Here is a 15,787-nt window from a genome sequence, read left to right as displayed (position 1 = left end):
ATATTAGCAGAAGCTTATTTTGCTGGGAAAGGGTTAAAGAAACAGTGCTAGCTCAATGGGAAAGGTGATCTCTCTTAAGTTAGAAGAAAGACCCTGGTTCTCCTGAGGATGACAGCTGAGTGTGTGGGCTGGATGAGCTCGGGGAGAAAAAGAGGGTTTGGAGATCATGTTGCTCTTTAGGATCTCTTTAAAATAAATTCATACCAAAATAGGATTACATCTTCAACTTTGCAGTTTGTATAGTTACATGTGCAAATTCTCTTGCCTCCAACTCTGAGGCTGCACTTACTGTGTTTTAAATGTGTTTCTTTGTGTAAAGTTTGCCTAAAATCCCTGTCCACTGATTTTTTATGCTTGGAGGTAGAAAGGGCAGACACTTGTATCTGCTTCAGTCCTGCTCGTGTTGCAGTTCAAATGCACTGAACAACTGCAAAGCCTTGGAGATGAGGTGGAAGGAACTTATCTCAGGAAACACGGGTAAGTTATTCTGGAAAAAACCTGTCCCTGGAAGTTTTTAAGTTGATCCTTGCTGGGAGTTCTCAACTCTTGTGATGGAGGGTGTGTTCTGATGGTGTTTGTTCCCTAAGAACAGGAAAAAGGAATTTTTCTCTGATGAGTTGTCTCAGGGAAGTAAGATGAATAAACACAAGGGAGCCTATAGTTTTTAAAAGAGTGAAAGGTTAAGCTAAAGTTAATGGAGCAGCCTAGATTTAAGCTACACAGATTCTGACTATTTCTACAGAATAGTTGTGTCTTAAGCTTGCATGCTTTATTTTTTCCACAGTAGCCACCCAGCCCAGGTTAACACTCTGGTTGAGAGCATTCCCTCTTGCACCTACAGAAAATACAGGATGCATGTGCCTGCACAGCAGTGCCCCAGGAGGTGTGGGAGCACAGAGCTCACTGTGGGCTGATTTACCCATTCACTCAGTATCTCTACAGTGTGCTTCTGTGACAGCAGTCTAGACATATCCATGTTGGTATAAGTCACCTTTATGTAAGTCAAACTACACACACTAGGGCTTTTACTGCAAATAAACTGTCTCTCTGTTTAAAGATCATATCCTTAACCAACAGAGTCATATCATGCACACTGTTAAAATTCTTAGACCACACCTATGAAATATTGTGCAGAGCATTCAGTGAAAGCATGCTTTCTTGTTTTGTTTAATTTGAAAACTCATTAGGCAACACAATTATTACTGGTTTATTAAAGGACTTAGAAGGTGGCACTTTAAAGTAAGACTGACAAGTGAGAATTCATGTTGTAGAACTGCTTCATGGCCAGTTCCAGTTTCCATAGCAACAGTTACGGCAGTAAAAGGTAGGTAAGGAAAATGGAATTTTTAAAAGCAGTCAGCATTTCTACGTTACCTTTAAAAGGTAAGTTTCCATAGAAGTGCAGCACCTGAGAATAAAAATTACCTAAGAATCTCAATATCCTATTCTAGCAAAATGCTCAGTGTTTGCTTTTCTGGCGAGGAGACAAAGGAACAGCTTTACCTTCAGTCCCTGCCCTCTGCTTATGTGAGAGAAGAGATGAGGTTGCTTCACACCCCAAGTTTCCCCCTTCTGTAAACTGGGAATAATACAACTCCCTGTGTAGGTCATAAGCCTCAATTTTTTTGTAATCCTAGTCATTAAAAGCTCTATGGGAGCTATTAGAGAAAAACAGTATGGCTGTGTGGGAGAGAGTGAATGGATAGATGCTGGAGTGGGACTTAGGAAAAGTTGTTCTTCTACTAGTACTAATAGCTTTGGTTTTTTCTGCCTCTCTTTCCATGCATGTTGCTTTGCTTGTCTTGTCATCTTTCTCTCCAAGGCCTATGAGGCAATGATGGTCTCCCTGTTTTTATTTGTATCATATTTTTTCTGGAATCCTGTTTCCTCTCATGACTTCTTAGATGGCTTCATAAAAATGGAAATCCAGATAAATGAGTTCTGAGTATTCTTGTTCTGAAATTGTTGGATTGTAAATTTGGACCCACGAGGACAAGCATTTTACACAACCTGCCTGGGAAATGAAGCTTTACTTTCAAAATAATGAATTACCAAGATAAATATTGGTGACATGACTAAAAGCTGTTCCTGTTTTGGATCTGTGTATACTTGTGTATTCCAGTGATGAACAACATAAATAGGACTTGCTAATTCATTATTCAAAGTGGGAATTGATCAATGAGCAGCCAGTGAGGCATGGAGCCACACAGAGAATTACAAGACAAAGTACTGGAAATCTGTTTGTCAGAGAAATGCTGTTTGGTTTACTTTGAGAGTAAGTTGATCCTGTGGGGAAAAGATGTGCCTAGCAAAGATTTGTATCTTTATACTTACCTCTAAATGGGAAAGGGAGCAAGTTCAGATCCCATGGGCACCCTGAATTTTGAAACTTCCTGTCAGTGCAGCGCTATGTTCTTTATTGCTGTCTTTCAGCACAGTCTCCAGTCCTCTTGCCCCAACCCTCCAGGCTAGAGAAAAAAAAAAAAAAAGTTCAGCCACAAAGATAAAAGAATAGTTACAATAATTGGTTACCATCCTCCAGGAGTCCCAGCATTACAGCAACATTTTTGTGGATCCTTGTGGGCAGCAGGGAAATGCTGAGCCAAGGATCTTGGGTTTCATTCCCAGTAATATACCCTCTCAGGCACAGAGACTTTCCCCCTAATTTCTTTCATCTATTCCTGAGCTCCACTCTCCCCTCTGACTCGATTCTCGGGCCCTTCATTTCATTCACAGTCACAGATCCTATCAAAATCCCTTCCTCTATTTTGTTCCCTTTATCTTTCCTAACTCAAATCTTGTCAAGATTTGGCAATTGAAACTTTCAGAATGATCCCCTTGCCAAACTGACTTGACACTGTTCACAGCCTGTTGTGATTCCAGCAGGCTTCTTTGCTCCTTGTCTAGGAACCAGAAGAGGCAACTTTCTTCCCAGTGTAGTTTGCAGAAGGAAAGAGCTGCAATTTCAGGAAAACAACACTCTTTCCACCCCACCCTCCTGAAGATTTAGTAGCACCCTAAATATTCTGGTGGTAGTTTTTTTGCAGGTATCCAAGTACAAAAAAACAAAACAAAACAAAACAAAACCCCTCACAACTAAAAAATAAGAGTCATGTCTTGCCCAAACCTGAACAAGCAGAAGTCCACACCCCTGATAGAATCTATCTGCCTCTCCATGCCACTTTCATGTCCTTGCAGATCTCATTGCAGACATGATCTGTAAAGTTGATGTGGACTTCTAGCTTGTGTGTCTTCCAGTTAGTGTGTCTCTTTTCAGCCTGTTTTTTTCTGAGAAATTGTGACTCTATTCTGATGTGATTATACTGTCTGGGCATTTGTCAACCTCTGTCCCACCACCCCAAGTGACTTTGGCTAGTTAAGAGGTGTGAAGGACCCTGAACTGTTATGGTCTGGCACATTTGTAGGAAATGGATGCACTGATAGAAGAGGGAAGCCCAAATCAGTGCCTCTGTGAAAGGGAAGGAAGAAAGTCAGACAACACCAGAGAAACCACACACAAGACAATCCCAAAGAACCTGTTCCTGTAACTTCAGCTGCCACAAGAAGTACTTGTTCTGCAAGTGCTCTTTTAAGAAATTATTGGACAGTTTTTGCAGAAGTTTCCTCACAGACACTGCCCTAAGACAGTCACTATGGCAAACTACAAATCCATTAAAATCTGGTAAAGCTGCACTGGGGGGTGCAAAGTTGAGCAACTGATTGTTAATGATGCCACCAGCCCATTTCCACTAATATCTTTAAATGTGCAATGGAGGCTATACTAATTTAGTCACAGCAATTTGCAAGTTGAAACCAGCCCAGATTAACAAGACTGCCTGAGAATAACACAGCCAGGAATTTGTCAGTGAAAGAAATAACCTAAAGGAATGATTTTCAGTAAGTGTTAACTACTGAACACTGCAGTGCCAATTAACCTGGCACAGCATGTCCTACAGCTCTTGTTTTAGCTTGCTTTTTCGTTATTCACTGGAAGAAGGCACACTCCTTCCCTAGCAGCTAGAACTGGAGATCTCTGCCACCTTCACATGGCTCTGCTGGAACCAAGGTAAGATAAATAGCAAATGTATGTCACTGCATAGCAGCATGATTAAAGACTGTGCCAAGTCTGTTATTGGCCTGGAAAGTTCATGGTTCCTCCCAGGAATGGAGACTTCAGCCAAATTTTATAGTGATACTTGGAAATAGGAGGGAGGAATCTATTCCCTCAAATGTCTTCCCCAACAATGGAGTCGTGTAAGTCCCACAGGGCTAACAGATTTTAACATGTGCTCTTCTTGGCAAGGAACAAAGGTGGTACAGAAATGAAAAGAGTGCTTGGGGCTGGGTTTTTCTCTTTTTGGCAATATTGGTCATTTGCTTTGAGAGTGTAGGGTCTGTCCTTGTGTTCATGTAAAATTCTTTGCTGTATTGTCCACAAAAGAACCTCTGAGCTGTAACAAGCCAGCTGGTGTTCTGAACTACTGCCTACACTACTGACTAATCTCTCTCATTGTTTTCTGTCCTCACCTTGTCTTTTTTCCCCTCAATAAAATCTCTTGAACTTAATTCCTGATTAAAGGTTATGGTCTCTGTCCTCTTGTGAGCACAGTGATCCAGGACAAACATAACAAGAGCAAACTGATATAGAGAAGAGTTTTTGTTGGAACCCTGAATTTAGGAAAGGATGAGAAATACAGAGGAAGCTGAAGGAGGAGAATTTAGCACAAAGATGTTTGAAATGAGTCCTACTGAAAAAGGCTAAAGAAATAATTGCCTAATGATGCTGTACACATCTGTTTCAGAACAAGCAGCAGGTGTTGCATGTAATGAAAGCAAGGACTTGTACTGTTTTATTTTCTGCAATTAGAAAGCAGAGGAGGAAATGAGGTCAGGAAAAATGGAGTAAGAGAACATTTAGCATAAACAGCTGGGCAAATTTACATAGAGTACAGCAGTATTTATATGCTCTTCCTCTGCCTTCCGTACACTATCCTTGAACAGGTCTGTTCTGCAGAGTATTTTGTCCTTCCTAAAAGACCAATGGCTTGAGTGCTCAAAGTTAGATGCTAAAGTGAAAGTTGGTCACCAATATGCCTTTGAGGACCAAAATGTTCCGGATAATGTAATTCTCACGCAGATGCTGTCATGAACTGATGAGAATGATCCTGAAAGTAAAGCTGCGTTGTCTCACAGGTAGTTTGTGTGTCTCAGTCTCCAGAAAAGTGGCTGAGAAAGTATCCATTAGTGAAATGATTCTTTAGGCTTGCATTCCTGGTGCTGCATGGCCAGGGCTCAACACATGTCTGGGTCCAAATAAACACCTGGAATTATGTGGATGGTGTGTCCACTGCTCCAAGCTGAAAAGCACACCTGCACCAGGCCCTGCTAGAGAAACTGTCACTTGGGTTTCTACAGGCCATTTTTTGGTTTGGGATGATCTCATTTCTTGTTACAAGCAATTAATATCCTAAAGGGCATTTCATTTTTCAAGCATTTCCACTACTGCTGTACGAAGTCTAACCCCAGTCTAATGACTGGGAATAAAAACCAAACTCTTTGTGTCCACCCAGGGGACGATGTTGCTGTTGAGGAGATCTGCTTTTCCTACAGAAGTCTCTCCATTGGGAAAACCACTTTGCTTTTGCATGAAGATAACAAAACAAAAAGTTAATGCATTTCACTGCTGAGAGATGTTACAGATTCTTCTTACAGTGCCAAGCTTGTGTGCTCATCACCTGTGTTCAAACTGCAGTTCCATGAGCAACTTTTCCTAAGGTTTTATTTGTACATTTTTATAGTTCACAGTCTGTCAGTCAAATGTTTTCTGGTTTGGATATTGGCAGATAAATTCTTCTACTTTCTCTAGGGACTGTGCAGCCAAATAAAATTATTTTTTGGTTTCAGAAGGGGTTGAATGAGTAAAAATAGTGAACAAACAAATTCTAATTTCAAAACGGGTTGGCAGAAATTTTAAATCTCAGTGTCCATGTATGTATCCGTAGAGGTAACGTGGGAAGAAAATGCAAAGAAACACTATTTCTTCCTAGACTGACTTTATTTTAATAAGCCCATGTTATCAATAATGGAGGCTACCATGTTTTTTGCAGAGGATAAAGCAGAAACCAGTCTCAAAATGTGCTATTTTGAGAACAGTGAGCATGCTGAAGTCAGGGATAATCAGGGAAGAAACCTGAGGAATCTCAATCCAGACCTGTGATCAGTTTGGTAAACTTCAGCTGTCTCAAATGTAAGTCTGACACATATATAAATAAATATAGATAAATAATAAATAAAGGAAAGTGTGGCTTGGGCTTGCTTTATTTTTTTAAGTGCTTCAAGAGATATCTACAAAGCCTCTGTAAAAATGGAAAAGTACAAGGTGTACATGGATGAAAAGCAGTGTGCAATGTGCTGCTGCCACCCTAAATACTGTGCAGGGCACACACCACAGTGGGAAATCCTTCATCCACAACTGCTAAGAGAGGACTGAAAAATATTGTTAGTCATGAAAGGGTTAAACTGTAAGATAGCTGCTTCAAGGAAAGGATAATCTATAATTTAAGTCCAGAGGGTGAAGCAGCTCTTTCATAATGTAAGTAAAAGCTGTTATGCCGGTGGAAAAGTGTGTACACTGCTTGCAGAAGGAATGATTATTTTGGTTTTTCCATTATAGTAGCTTGCACAGAGGGGCTGACAAAGCAGCACTCTCTGCTGAGGAGGCTGGGAGGGGAAGGGGCACAAGCATACTGTGCTAGAGGAGGGGGGATTTGCTCTGCCAGCACTGCTGCTGGTTCCTTTGGCTGCCTTCTACCATATTAACTGGGCCTATTTATCTCCAGAGTGAATTTCATTCGAAGAGCAGTAATCTCCCAAGAAGATGAAATGCAACTGGCATTTTAAAAAATAAGAAAAAAAGATCACACCGTGCTTTGTTTCAGATTTTGAGATTTGAATGCCAGACAGGCTCTACCATTCCTGTCATTCCTATCAAAGGCCGTGAATGTTGAAATGCTGAAGTGGAAGGACTGCATGGAAAGCAGCCTTTTTAAGAAGCTGAGGTTTTGTAAGTACAGAAGCTGAGATGGGAGTGTAACAAAGGCTCTGTGTTGTGCTGTTGCACATCAGAGCCAATAAAACCCTAAGGGGCACATCTCTAGTACCATGTCTAGCAGATTATGCATGCAACTCCAGTTGCCAGTAATGAGTTGTGTGGCTAATCTGTCATGCACAGCACTGCACAGTTCCCCTTCCCCCAAGGGGCTGAGCTCATGGCATTTTATTTCCCCCCCAGGGTGCTGAGCACCGTTAGAGTCTCTTCAGTTAGTGGGATAGGCAAACCCTGTGTTCCACCTGGCTGCTCAGTCAGAAAACACAAGGGAAAATCATCTTTAACAACAAGTCCAGCCAGCACAGACAGGGCTGCTAGACCCCAGCATGGTTAACATTAGGGGCACTTACCTATCTACAGTGACATGCCATGAATTAATAAGAGGCATTAGAAATGGCCCTAATGGAGCACAGAAAAGCCTGACCCTTGTTTTATTTTCTCACTGATTTAACGATCCAAGTGTTTTCAATTTCCAACTCAAACGCTTATTTACAAAAAAATTGCCAGCATGACAGAGTCCTCTTGAAATATGAAAACTCAAGTCATGCTCCAGCTCTGACAACATCACACACACACATTCTGTCACGCATCAGCTTTTGCTGTAATTGGAGCAGAGTCCAGGCTGCTGGGCTCTAGCTGCACTAGGTCTGTGAGGCTAATGTGATTACCTGCTTTTTCAAAAAAAAGTGAAAGAAGAATCTTTGCCACAATACCCACCTAGCAAAATAGTAGAAAAAAAAAGCTTTTTAAAATAGCTGGTTTATTTCACCCTTCAGAAGGTGAATTTCCCAGGGTTCCTCCAGTGAATTTTATCAGAAGCATGAGTCTTTGAAGGTGAGTTATTAAATCAGCAGTTAATATTTATACTAATATATGTGTTAAAATTGTTGTAATAGCAGTGATATTCCCATGCAATGATAGGACTTTGGTAATGGGGGGTTTAAGAAAAAAAAATGTAAATACTAGGAGTTTGAGCACTAAAATCTCCAGAGTTATTTTCCTACAAATTAAGTGTCTCAGCCTTGTGTTCATGGTCCTGGTCAGGTACAGGCTGTTCTGCACCCAGCCTGCTGTGCTCCTCACTGTACCCAGGCTCACTTCCATTCAGCCCCAGCAGCTGGAGCCCAGCTCTCCAACACAAGGCTGGGAAGTGCCATCAGCTTCAATTTCCCAGCTGCTGCCTAAGACAGGAGCAGATTTTCCCAAGCCTGCAGCATAATAAGGGGTTTTGGTTATTCTTCTGCCAGCTTTTCAATACTTAGAGATTGGACTCCCACTAGACTGGGTGTTGTACGTGTTTTAAAAGAACTATCCATGCCCCTGGCAACACACATTTTTCTTACATGCATGGACAGATGCAGCAAGCAAACAAGGAGAGCAGGAGGTGGCTGTGAGCACAAACCCATCAGATAACAGAGGAGGAGGGGGACAGAGGTGCAAAGGCTGGCCAGACTCCACAGGTGGGATGGGTTGTGTGGAGAAGAGGAGAATCAAATTGTGTTGAATAGAGGGAAGGGGAACAGTGGAGCAGATGCGACGAAAGAACGGAGTAGACACCAAAGGGCTGCAAACCCCAAGGCACTGGTCTCAGGTTTGGTTGAAAACAGAAACTCCTTCCTTACAAGAGCAGATGAGAAGAGTATCAGTAAAAAGATGACAATCAGTAAGAATGTCAAGCTGGGGGAGGGTGTTTGGAGAATGATATATTTTGTCTCTCCCTCACAATGACATGTTTTGAAAGCTGTTTTAAAACAAACCCTGAGTGTTCAACAGTGGACGGCATCCTTGATTTTTTTTTTCTGGGCAGGGTGATAGGAGAAGGGGATGGAATGTCTGATGTGTATTGATAATAGTTCACAGGGAAGAGGCATCCAAGACCCAAATCACACTGGCCACATCAGAAATATTTTTATCAATGGGTTATTTGAATATTTACATTTTGAAGAAAGAAACTTCTTTATTTGCTCTGCACACCAGGGACTTCTTGGCCAGTCTAAACAGCAAAGGTTTCTAATGTAAATAATTGTTCTTCTGCCTTGTGTCATGCATGAGGATTAGAGGTGGGAAGTCCCTCAAAGAAGAGAAGAGGGTGCCTTGAAGAAGATAAGCCTCAAAAGCGACAATGGAAGTGGCACATGAGGTTTTCCCCTCTGTTGCCCTCCTTGTCTCGTGTATACCTGTGCACCTCCTGGGGAGGGATGCTGGGATTTTAGCGGTTTATGTCAGGTCATTTATTTTGGTAAACTGTGTATATTAGCTGAGGAGGTAGCAGAAGGCTGGCTCAGAGCATCTGTCCTTGTCACTATGCCAGCCGATACCTGGTTCCCACCTGGCAGTAGCTGATGTCTTGTGCACTGATGGGCTGCTCCTGCCTTTTTTCTTCTTCTTTTCTTTTTTGTTTTTGGGGTTTTTTCGCCCTTAAGCTGCTTGTGGAAACCTGCTATGTTCTGAAAACAGCCACTTTTTTATGCCAGCCTTCTGGCCGAAATACCTAAGGCTCTGTGACTGTGGTGTCTGTCTCATGATTATTGTTTCAGGGCCAGTAACATTGTAAAAGTTCTGTTTCAGAAATTGTGACTAGAGCACGTCAAAGGAAATCACATTGAGATGGACTGTTCTGACTGTAAATGAGAAGCTTATTTTGCCAGGAGCTGGTCCTCTTTGCACTCCTGGGCTGTCAGGTCTTGAGCCAACAGCAGCACTCTGGAATCTTACAGGAAAATCTGCACAGGCTGCTCTTCAAGAGACTTCAGAGGAAGGAGAAATCTTAGTAACTTCAGTTAATTTGGTGAATAGCTAATGCATGTCATAAAACAAGCTGAGGGCTGGAAGATCACATTGAAGTTCCCATTTCTGACGTAACTTTAAAATAATCATATGCAAATTAATGATGCATTATTGAAAAGAAAAATAAAAAAACCAAAACCTGAAATTTCTGGGGCAAACTCTACTTGGCGTGGGACTAAGATGATACCCATTTACCTGTGCATGTATATACAAAGAGCTGAATCAGCTCTAAAAAGCCCTCATAATAGCGGGTCTGTGCAACCTTCCTCCAGCTGTAATGTCTGTGTGTCCCTGCGGGACGGGGCACTGGGGACCTTCCCAAGCCGACCTTGAGCTCCCAGCTAGAGCCCGGTGCGAGCGGGCGAGGCCCTTCACTCGCGGCTTTCCGCCGTGGCCTCGGCCGCTCGGGGAGGGCATTTCGGACCCTTTCGGCAGCGATGGAAGGCCCTGCGGGTCCCCCTGCCCCTTCGCCCGGGCTCCCCTCGAGGCCGGGCCGCGGTGTCTCGGCAGGGAGCGGGGACTCTGCCCGGGCCCGGGGGCAGGCGCCCGCCCTCTCCAGCACTGGGGGGCGGTGGCTCCCGTCCCGCCAGAGCCCTCCGCTGCCACCCAGGGGCGGAGCCGCCGGCCCGGCCCGGCCCGGCCCCTCCCGCCGCCGCTGCCGCCGCCGCAGTGGCCGCGCAGCCCCGGGGCAGCGGGCAGGGAGCGGAGCCGGGCTGCGCTGGGCTGCTGTGAGCGGGGAGACGCCGCCGCCGCCGCGGCAGGGGCGGAGCCGGCACCGGGGCATCCTCCCTTGGCTGTCTCCCTGCCGCCCGCCCGGCATCGCCGCGGCGGAGGGTGCTGCCAGCGCCGGCAGGGAGCGGCGGAGCCCCGCCGGGCTGCGCGAAGATGCTGTCCTACAGCGTGCTGGACGCCAACGTGGTGGACGTGGAGAAGCGGAGGAACCCCTCGAAACACTACGTGAGTGCCGGCGGGGCCCGGCGGGGCGCGGGGGGCGCACGTGTGAGGGGGGACGGGCCGGGCGCGGAGCGGTGGCGGTGCCCGGAGCAGAGCCCGGAGCGGTGCCCGGAGCGGTGTCTGCAGCCGTGCCCGGAGCGGAGTCCGGTGCCCGGAGTGGTGCCCAAAGCCGTGCCCGGAGCGGTGCCCGGAGCCGTCCCTCGCCTCATGTGGGCGAGACGCCGGCCCCAGGTGAGGCGCCCGCGTCCTCCTGGTCTGGAGGTGCGGCTCCTCTTCCTCACCCGCTTTTTTACCCCGTTTGGTTCTTGGCTCGTTTCAACGTTACCATCCTGAAGTTTCCTTCTCTTCCTCCTCACCAGTCCCAGGGCAGGATGGGGCAGGTCTCCCGGATCCCCAGGCTGTGCCCGTCCTGGCCGGGGTGCGCGGTGGGGAGCGGAGCGAGGTTCGGCTGCGGCGGGGTCGGGCAGCCGGCGGTGCTGAGCGCATCTTCGCTCGTTCTCACCCCTAAGTTACATTCAGACCTTTTTTGAGGGGACAGTCTGTCTGCATGCTTCCCAAGGCAGACTCAGCATTTGGATCTCTTTTATCTCTCTTTCACCTTCTTCCTTTCACACCTTACTGCCAATAGCACAGCATTAGAGGAGAGTTTTTAACAATTTTCCCAGACTCCTGTGTTGCAGCCTGTCATGTGGAGGTGTCTTTGCCTGAAGGAGTTTGCAGCATACAGTCAGTAGCTTTTCTCTCTCCATATTAGTAGTGAAGTATCTTTGCTTCTCTCTGTCTCACTGTTTCTGGGTTTTAGTTGCACCAAAACCTTTAACTGTTTCTCAAGATACAACATGTATTTTAAAACACAGAAAGTTGGATTTTGTCTATAGAGATGGTAAACCTTCCAGCTTTGCTAAGGAAAAGCCTGAGGGAGTATTGCATCTGGTGTGAAATTGCTCTGAGTATACTGTGCTTCCTGGCATTGTGTGTCTGCCAGATTTCTCCAGAGCTGATCAGCAGCTGAATGGATTGTTGAAAAGATAAGGCCAAAGATTGGACATAAACCTTTATATTAGTGTTGCATATCACTGAGGTTTTTCCTCTGAGGCTTAAACCATAATCCCTTTTAAGGCTAGAGGGCACTATGTTGCTGGGAGATGCACTCCTGTAAAGCTGAAGCTCTCATCTACCATGGAATTAAGCATCTTGTGACCAATTCATAAACTGGAAGTTTTAGGTCTTATGTCCTCTCAGGTTGCAGCTGGACCTGTGTGTTCAGTCTGTTATGCACTCTCTGCTTCCGGGTGGGAGAGGTGGGAAAGGCTTCTTTGGTTTTTGCAGACTCTGCTTTGGACTGTGTCTGACACAGCTGCAGGGTGTTATCTCACATGAAAGGTGGTGGCAGTTCAGCGTCAGAAAAGTATATCTGCCAGGCACCAAAATATACAAAAGAACTGGTAACAGTATCTTCCAGTCTCTTGGATTGCTAAGAGAAATTGACACTGTTCATTTCTTGTTTGCTGGAAAATGACCAGAAAACAAGGATTTAAACCCTGTGTTTACAGGATTTGAAAGAAAATATTTCCTGTGTTTACCTGTAAAATACATATTTTTCCTTGATAATCGTTGTCATTGCATTTTAATAAACAGCAACCTAGACTATCCCAAGATCTCTTCAGTGCTTCTAGTGGCAAAGTTGTTTCTTTGCCATCACCCTTCTCACTGTACACCTTAACTGATATGCTCTTCTGTACAATAGTTCCACACCGCTGTGTGCCCAGTTCTCAGCCCAAACCCCACAAACTAAAAGGTTTGTTTGGGTGATGAATGGTGTGTCTGCCTTTTGTCCCACTTGGTTTCCATCTGTGGCTGTACAGTGTTCAGTACAATGGGGTCACTCTGTCATCTCTCACTGAGTGTGGACCCATGCTTTCAAAGAATTTAATTTCCTGGGTCTGACCCATTGGTTGCTGTTGCTTTGGTTCTGTGCTCTTTTTCTAACATGAAACAAGTATTTTCTTTTAAGGTTAATATAAGCATCACTTAGGATTTAGCTCTCTCCATTGCCTGTGGATAGTTTGGAGAGTGCAAAGCTTTATGTTCTTTGCTCTATGTGGCTTTGAAATATCAAAAAGCTTTTCTATCTCCAGCATCCATAAATGTCATCATGCCAAGCCTTCAGGCCATGCAAACGTGCCTTGGCATCAGATTAATGATGTGTTTCTCTGGTGGATGGTGACCCAAGTGTTGCAGTTGTTTTAACATGACTCTCTCTCCTTTTAATTGTGATCTTTCAGGACCATAGTGGAACCTGGAGAGATGAAGGCACACCTTAGGCATTGTGAGCACGTGGAGAGGGCTAAATGTGAGTAGCACATAAGCCCCTGCACTGCTTGGCTTAGTTGCCAGGAGTCATTGCCTGGAGCAGGTGTCTTTCATGACATGAGCACAGCTTTTGTGGCTTTGAATAAAGAAAGCTAAAGAAAGAAGACAGTTTTACATATCCTCTGCTATGATCCCGTGTGTGTGAACTTCTGGAGAGTTTAATACCTCACTGGAAGTTCAATGGGGCTCTGCCTATGGGAATAGATTAAAATCTTGGCTCCAATGCTACTTGATAGGAACCCAGTCAGCTCTCTACCCTCTTCTGGGAAATCCTTACTGGGGAAGGAGTCTGCAGTGCTTCCCTCTGCATCCTTCTCTGCAACTGGGTTGCACAACACCACCTGGCTGGCTGGGGGCCCTGGCTGGCAGCATGTGAAAGGATAAACAGAAGGTTGGATCAATAACCACATGCCTCGTGTATGGTATATCCCCAAGATAAGCTACTGCTGCTCTTAGAGCTTTTGACTTTCCAAATTAGTTTCTTATTTCTCCATACTGATGATCTTTTAAAAATTGATTTGCACTTGCTAATACTTGAAAAAATGTTAAATCTCCTTGCTTTCTCCCTTCCCTTTTCTTTTAACAAGAACAATATCAGGAAGGTCAAGTCTGGGTTTGTTGGAAAGACCCCTGATGCAACGGGGGTCACACACTGGCTGAGCAGTGCTGCAGTGAAGCTGGGTGGGTTAGTAGTTGCAGTAGGTGCAGTTAGTAGTTGAAGGTGCCAGTTAATCATTCTGAAGAGAAGAAGCTGGTAGCAAAATCCAAATCCCTTTTCCAGCCCCTGCTCAGCATTAAATAGTCAGAAACCCTCTTTTCTCAGTTGATGAGGTTTGATCTGTTTATGGGGTAGCTTCTCTGGCTTTTGGTCCGAAATTGTGTTTGTCTGAACTAAGCATGAAATGATCCCAAACCAGAAATTCTGTATTTTCAAAGGATCCACTGTTGATGCTTACCTCCTTCAGCCATCCATCGTGGAGGTTAAAGAGGACTCCTCCCCTCTCTCTGCTCCCAGCTTATCTTAGGGCAGATATCTTATCCTATACCCAAATGTCTATCTCCTTTAGCAGCCCTGCAGGGAGCCTCTGCCTACCAGATGTGCTTGATCTCGCTCCCAGGGAGATGAGATTGGGTTTGCACCTTCACCTGTTCACTGCTTTGCAGACCTGGGTGATGGCAAACATTCATTAGAAGCCAGATGAAGAGGATCCCCCACCCCCTCTCTTCTGCTGGGGACTGAGCACTTACTGATGTGCATTATCTCACCAGACATTTATATGCTTGAGGTAGTTTCTGAGGTCTCTTAAGTGTGCCTGTGTTATCCCAAGGGCAGGGATGGATGCATCAGTAGAGATTTTCTCTTTCAGCACTGCTCTACTCCTGTTTCAGCTGGGCTTTGTGTGTTTTTCAGCTTTGTCCAGCACAGAAGTAGAGTAAAATGCTCTTGGCTTACAAGTGGCTGTTCTGCCTCCTTCCAGTTAGGCTGAGATGCACTGCTGATTTCAGTCATCTGAGATGCCTGTATACTGTCCCAGTTCCTCCCCAGGGTAGTTGTTTCCTAATGCCACCTCTGAATGCCTCGAGATCTCTTGTAGGAACGTTCCTGCTGCATGGATGTGGTTGCTGACCTCCTCGGGGTACTGGCATTGCTGACTTTTAAGGGACCGAGTTCTGCTGTGTAGGGTTTCAGCACTGCTCCCAGGAGAACATGAGTGTGCTTGTCACAAATGGCCTGTTGTAAAATGCCAGCATGCTTTGAAGAAAAATCTTGTACTGCTAGGGTCAAGCTCTGCTCCTTGTCTCTTAGCTGCTCCTGCCTTTACTCCTCAGACCCGAGCAACTGCAACATGATCAGGAATCTTCATGGCTTTATTCTCTTTGCTGCAAGCTGCTGTTCATACAGTGGCCAGCACTGATGGGGAGAGTCTGGACATGGTTTAGTGGCAAGGATCTTTGCTTCTGTGTTAGTATACCCTGGAGAAGGAATTGCTACCCTGGGAGAAGGAGCTGAATTCCCCCTGCTTGGCTCATCAAGTGAGTTGTCCCATGCAACTTGAGGCTGCTTCAACGCATCCAGGGAGCCCAGCAGATCAAGGAGCACTCCCAGTTCTTTCTTCCAGCAGAGCTGTGGGCTGGGAACATTCAGCCAAGAGACAGTGGTATCTAACTTCAACATTTTGCAAAGCAAATGGCTGTCTCCAGCCTTTGGAAAAGATTATCTATCAGCAGAGAGGCAAGGTAGTTGTCCTGATGTGTGGTGGTCAGGGGCAGGATTAAATAATCTGGAGGCTTTGTGTCCCAGCAGGCTGCCTGCACTGGCTCCCCTGTGGCTGAGTCTGCTGGCTGGGCAGCTGAATGAAAGTTCAGGGAAAAGCTTTTAGCAAGTCCATGAGCTGGGGACAACAGATTCTAAGCCTCCAAGTTCCATTGTAAAAACGATGAAGATGCTGCTATTGACTTTCACTGGGACTTGGTTGCCAGGGAGATGATGTCCTAAGAGACAGCACAAATGCTGTTGGCTGCTGCAGCTGCAAATGGCCTCTGACTTCACGAGAGCCCTGCTTG

General features: G+C 45.2%; 1 protein-coding gene across 2 annotated transcripts in view; it reads left to right on the top strand.

Moving 5' to 3' along the window:
- Positions 1-10,780: 10,780 nt before the first annotated feature.
- Positions 10,781-15,787, top strand: part of SH3PXD2A (SH3 and PX domains 2A) — a 235,269-nt gene continuing 230,262 nt past the window's right edge. For both annotated transcript variants that reach the window (XM_066554682.1, XM_066554681.1), the window contains exon 1: positions 10,781-10,852. In XM_066554682.1, the coding sequence (XP_066410779.1) occupies positions 10,781-10,852 (72 nt within the window). The remainder of the gene's footprint in view (positions 10,853-15,787) is intronic.

Source organism: Molothrus aeneus, chromosome 8 (genome assembly GCF_037042795.1).
Source record: "Molothrus aeneus isolate 106 chromosome 8, BPBGC_Maene_1.0, whole genome shotgun sequence".
NCBI lineage: Eukaryota > Metazoa > Chordata > Aves > Passeriformes > Icteridae > Molothrus > Molothrus aeneus.
This window is presented reverse-complemented; position numbering and strand designations above follow the sequence as displayed.